Source organism: Notothenia coriiceps, unplaced genomic scaffold, assembly GCF_000735185.1.
Source record: "Notothenia coriiceps isolate Sejong01 unplaced genomic scaffold, NC01 NC01_scaffold00005785, whole genome shotgun sequence".
Taxonomy (NCBI): domain Eukaryota; kingdom Metazoa; phylum Chordata; class Actinopteri; order Perciformes; family Nototheniidae; genus Notothenia; species Notothenia coriiceps.
The window spans coordinates 190,358-196,357 of NW_011338486.1; the positions used below are offsets into that span (position 1 = coordinate 190,358).

The window sequence follows — 6,000 nt, forward strand, 5'->3', positions numbered from 1 at the left end:
ATTCATGCTGAAAGATCTCAGGAGATCTGCCAGTTCTGAGATGCTTGGACCAGTGTGTCTGACACCAACAATCCTCCCATGATAAAACAGGCTTGCATCATGTTATTTGCCCAAAGGAGCTGACTAACAGTTACTCTGAAGTTTCCATGCATAAGCTTAATTTGTTTGTTTGTAAATCCTTCCTTTTCAGACTTTTTTCCCTTACCAATTGCTGCTCGGATTCCATCACTTAAACAGAAATAGTTAAATATTAACCAATGCATTGAGTCATTACTGGCTTGCATTTCAATTACGTCATGTAAGTCAGTGTGACCTGAAGAGTTGTGTTACTTTGTTTTCTCTTGAGTGTTAAAACGTGATTCTTATTGATTGATCAGGCCAGATCAATAATCTTGCCAAACAAGGCAAAGTACAGTTTATTGAGGTCTCATGTAAAATGGCTGTTTGTATAACAACTAGCGAGAAGAAATACTGATATTAAAGCATAGTCTTGTTCAGTAGAAACAATGAAGAAATGATACTCCTGTTTTTTAACTTTAACACACCTTTACTTAATCTTTATTCTGCACAACTAAAAACTTGTTGAAAATGTGTTCTGGTCTGATAAGCAGTTTTCTTAGCACGTAATAAACTTGAGGAATTGTTTAATTGTCTTGTAAGAAACTGGCTGTGTGAATAGAAAATAAGTGAAATATAGGGGAGGGAACCGATAATCTGTCTTCTATGATGACTTAGCTGGGGCTGCACTAAGGCCAAAATGTCAAGCCGACAGTACTACCCAGACTAAAATAGGAAAGAGACAAATGCGTCTTTAATTGTTCAGGAATGCAGCCAGCTGTTAATAATGTTGCAGATTTCCAAATCCGTCATCCGTTAGTCTTTTATGTGCCCTGTGGTTGATACGTCATACCTTGGTAAGCGATGGCTCTCCGGTGGCAGCATTGGCTGAACAGTGGTCGGGGTCCTGGTGAGAAGCAGTGGCGGTGGATGCCCATTGGTCGGTGTAGCCCAAAGGTGTGAAGTAACCACAGTCCTGAACGCTGGAGCCCCTCTCAAACTCCTCGCACACACCGTCACCGTCAAAAACATAACACTGACTTGGCTCACCTTGGGAGAAGGATAGGAGAATGAGCCAGGAGCATTTATGAAAGGATATAAAGCCTGTTTTTTATCTGGCAGGGTATACAATCACCCCCCCCCCGTGAAAATCCGATCCAAGTCTATTTGTCAGTGAACCAAATCTGAGCAAATCTTTTTTGTATTTTCATTGGCCACTTACAATGTTAACCACGTCAACTCAACCACATCTGACTCCTCGTGCTGTCAACAGACTGTAAATTATGAGAAGAAATGAACTTTGACTTCAATTAATTTATGAAAATCATAATAATTCTGTAATGTTAATAGGCAGCATGAGAACGTATTATGTGACTTGGCCAGTGAGTTTAATCCCAAAAGCCCAACAATGGGCCCATTGGTATCTATAAGTCACCAAGTATCAACAGTGGCGTTACTGTATGTGTTACAAAGAACTGTCAAAGCGATGATCAAAAGTTGTTCCAGGTCTAAAAATACAGACAGGAAGGTATTTCTATTCCTTTTATTTTGTCTGCTTATAAATGTATCAACTTATCAGAGCTCAAAAATGTTGTAGCATACAGCAAGGGGAAAATAAAATTTCAATAAATACCTGTCCACAGGGGTGGAAAGTAGCAGTGGAGTAATAACACTTAATCTAATGCAACATGATACACTCGTTTTTTTATGAAATTTCTGTCATTATTGGACGGTTGACAGTAAAGCAGGAAAGAAGTTGACAGAAAACTAGGGCTGCCTCTTCTAAGTCGATTTGTCAGCCGGATGATTGTTAGGGTGTTGATGGATAAATAAGCTCTTTCTGAGATGTTTTTGTATGGCTCAATTCATCTACAGAGAGGATATTAGGATACCAAGTTTATGAGGGTTCCACTGTAATGCATGATTGTTAAAAGGCTATAGCAACAAAGATTATACATTTTAAGGCTGTTCATGGTATTCGTAGATCTGCCAGGTTAGCAAGATGCAGGGGTGCGTTTGTCAATTTGAAAGTCAAAGTTTAAATTCAAATTGTGCCCTTTGACAATCTCCTTACGCTGTGACATACTGGACTTTTGTTAGTTCACAACAACAGTTTGTTTGCCCTTTTAGGGCTATACAGGGTATACTTTTTATATAATCTTTAATAAAGAATATTATGCATGCTTCTTAGTTAACATTAAGCTGTCTTTGGCTCTTTTCTGCTGTAACATTTCCCCTCTGATTCTGATTCTGATACCCCATTACTTTTTCTAACCATGGTTTTGTGTCATGGCAATTATGGAATTCAAGCTTAATAAAGTGTAATCCTGGACGTATTTTAAATCCTTAGAGATAACACATGCTCTGATATTATACTGTAAATATGCTTTGTACGAGAAGAACATTTGGTCTTTGTTCACGGAAGTAAGATAAAGGGTTTTATGACTACAGGAAAGAGAGGGAGGAATAAACAAGTTGTTTGGGGGCTTTTACAACATCCTGTATTGGGGGGCATCTGATCAATGATTGGATCTATTTTGATCACCTGGCCCAAATGGTGTTATGTGACATGTAAAGGACCTTTGATGTTTTCCTAAGAGAGTCTCCACAGATAGCAGGATGCACTTTTGGCATACTTTCTTTGGCCTGAAATAGTTATCTTGCAGCAATGATCTCATTTGGACTCAACACAATAACTAAAGAGTAAAAACACATGACAATAAAGTCTGATAAAGGTTAATAAAATCTGCTTAGGATGTAATTGATGATTTTTTTATTAAATAAGGCAGTATGGAATAGGCTTTTATACTTCCTGTAAAAAAGTTGCACCTGAGCTATTAGCAATGAATATTCAATATACTGGACTGACATAATGCGCTACAGGCATTCATCACGAGAAGAGTGGGAAGCATTAGCTGAACGACAGCTTGTAATGCGGCAGTTATTCATAAAAAGGGCGGAAAACATCAATACACTTCAGAAGTTTGGCCTCATTAACATCTGGACAGCTGCAGGAGTTCGACAGACTGAGCAGTGTCGGAGGGTCAATGCCGCACAATTGGCTTCAATTAGTTGACGAAAACATGTTTCTGCTAAAAGGCAAATGAGGCAGCCGACACAATTGAATGCTGTATTGTCATCCCGAGTTCTTTTGGAAATGCTGCACTTAGTGAACTCACCAAACACCTCGCCCCTGCTTTGAAAACCACCTGTGAAAATGATGAAGTCTAACTTATTCCAAGTCTGTGTATTTATCAAGCCTCGCAACAGAGAATGACTTGACCATCTCTGACTTAACTATTAACACCATCTGCTTTTCATTTCAGATCTGCATTCTTTAATGATGATGTGCAATTTAACCCTTATTTAATCCAGCAGTTGAAAAAATGAATCGCATAAAACAACTTCCTTACCAATTACAGCCCATGACTTTTCTGTGACATGATGACTATAAAAGAATATGTTGTGGTTACTGCCGAACTACAGTCAGTTCAATAAACACAACAGAGAAAGACGAGGCAGATCAGGAGTTAAATGGGCCTAGCAAATGTGCCAAGGGAACCCAAACTAATATTTTGTCTATGACTAAGAAGTACAACTGATTAATTGGTTTTAAGTGTAGCAATTTGTGAAAAGCTGTTTTTGCCAAAACATTTTCCCTCTAGTAATGATGTATTTTATTGTTAAACAAGTAATCTAATAGCTTCACTAACGGCATGGCTAGTTGTGGTAAGTGGAGGTCGGTTTACCATGACAAATAAATTGACTGGATGATCGAAACGTGAGCTCTCCTAACACCTAACATTACACCTCATATATACAATACATGGCCTTCAAAGGAAGCAAATCTGACCTGTCACATCTTCTTAGCAATATTATGGAATTTTCCTGAAATTGCCAAAAAGTTAGTTATTGTAAAAGTCATGCTTATTCGATTTAGCGTCTGAAGACTGAGGCGCGTTTGTGGCGAGCATTCCATTTTGGCTGTGGAGGAACACCACAAGCCACAACAGTGGAGAAGATTTCTCGAGTCAGTAGTCTTTCAATAACAAACAGAGAGACTTGGAGACACATGGACGTAGACGTGACAATCCTTCGATTTGTATGAGGATATTAGGAAAACTCTGTCCGTGTCAGTGAATGTATAAAAGTGTGTGTAAGCAAGTATACACGGGTAAACAGCTGACTATGAGGCAAAATGGAATCATCAATGAGGTTTTGTTCGGAACGCTTCATGTCTGGCTTTACCACATTGAACTTTGTATTGAATGTCAAGGTCAAGCAACATATGTTAAAGGAGGAAGTCTTTAACCTTCTGCTTACAATGGACTGCACTCCATATCGTATATTGAGGTGTCTGTTGTGGCCTGTCTGCATGCTTCAGACTCGGCGGTGGCACAGAAACAAAGTTTTATTGTTCTGTGTTGGAATTACAAACGGTCGGGGCGCTCTCTGGGGCTTCTTTGATTGTCTTTTGCGAAGTTTTGTTGCATGTTTTGGGGAATTTTCACTCCTTTTTTAACCACCTGGCCATGGGTTGAGCGAAGAACGTTTGGTTGTGGTCTTCTATTGTATGAATCCAGTCAAGGTTTATTCCCAGGGTGACATTTAACGCTTTGTCACAGCCATCCATTACTGATATGGCCCAAAAGGCTTAATGACTGGACTTGCAAGTAACTACAATATAAACCAATACCAGGAAATATTAGACACTCAGAGCAGGTGCTCCAGGAGCCTAGAGACTTTAAAGAGCCAAATGTTGGTGGAGAATGGAGAATTGATGTATGACTTGGTCAAACACAGAACTGTAACATAGAGGGCTACTCTTTTTGTCCTGTAAAAGTTACGTCACATAACAAACATACGTTTTCTGTGACTGTAGTAGACCGCCATAGTTTTAAGCCAGTGATGCAAGGGTTCCTGACCCGGCCATCCATATATCACTTGTTGGGAACTCATAAACATTATATATATATATATATATAATGTTTTATGTTTTTTCCATTGCAGTTACTTTTCAACCCATTGCAAATGTATACCTTTCCCTATCTGTGTGTGGCAGCAATCATTTGGCATTACTACTACTGTAAATTAGGCAGGTTATAACCATTTGGTTACAGATTTGATTGAAAAGCATGAACTACAACAAAAGCCAGGTGAATCTGTTTAACTTAAAGAGCAACTTCCAGGTTAAAGACACCTGTGAATAAATGTGTAGGAAAATGATGAATACAGTAGATTTTCAAAAAAATATACAGAAATATACACTACAGTGACATCTGGCGTCGTTTTTGTAAGAAATTTTCACTTCCGCATAAAAAAACCTCGGCACGTGACCTCCCGCGTGTGACGTAACAAAGGGGAAACAAGGGGGAGAGCGGCCGGTGTAAAGTATTAATAAACATGGATCCCAATGCTAGTTTCGACACAGAAGACACAGAAGAAGTTGAACATGAATATTCGAATGCATATGACGGACCACGACCTTATAATTATGAGCCTGCTAGGCGTCCAAGAGACCAGGAGCAGCCAAGGATTAGAAGAAATAACGGCCATCGGAGAGAAATTGAGCTGTGGTGTGAGGAGAACCAGTGGAGAACTGGGCAGCTATCTTGGTGAGTGACCGGCGTTAGCTACAGAATGTTAGCTAACGTCACATCACAACATTGTGAAGTTAGCTATCATATATCAGGCTATAACTAACGTAGCATTGATAATATAGTAACGTTACTGGCAGGACTGTTGATACTGATCCATAACAGAAACTAATGCGCAAGTATCAGCCGTATCTCGCGTTACCTAATGCAACTCCACACTANTCGGACAGTCCTTGTAGCTCAGGTGTCATTGATTCCCCTGGGCCTCGATCGCAATCATAGGACTCCACGCAACACCGGTAGGGTTCGGGTAGGGACGTCGTGTATGAGAGGGTGTCGAAATAGG

The 6,000-nt window shown here is 39.6% G+C and overlaps 1 protein-coding gene across 1 annotated transcript in view; it reads right to left on the reverse strand.

Moving 5' to 3' along the window:
* Window positions 1–6,000, reverse strand: part of pappa2 (pappalysin 2) — a 76,560-nt gene that overhangs the window by 40,375 nt on the left and 30,185 nt on the right. The window contains exon 14 of the mRNA XM_010768507.1: window positions 911–1,107. Within this exon, the coding sequence (XP_010766809.1) occupies window positions 911–1,107 (197 nt within the window). The remainder of the gene's footprint in view (window positions 1–910; window positions 1,108–6,000) is intronic.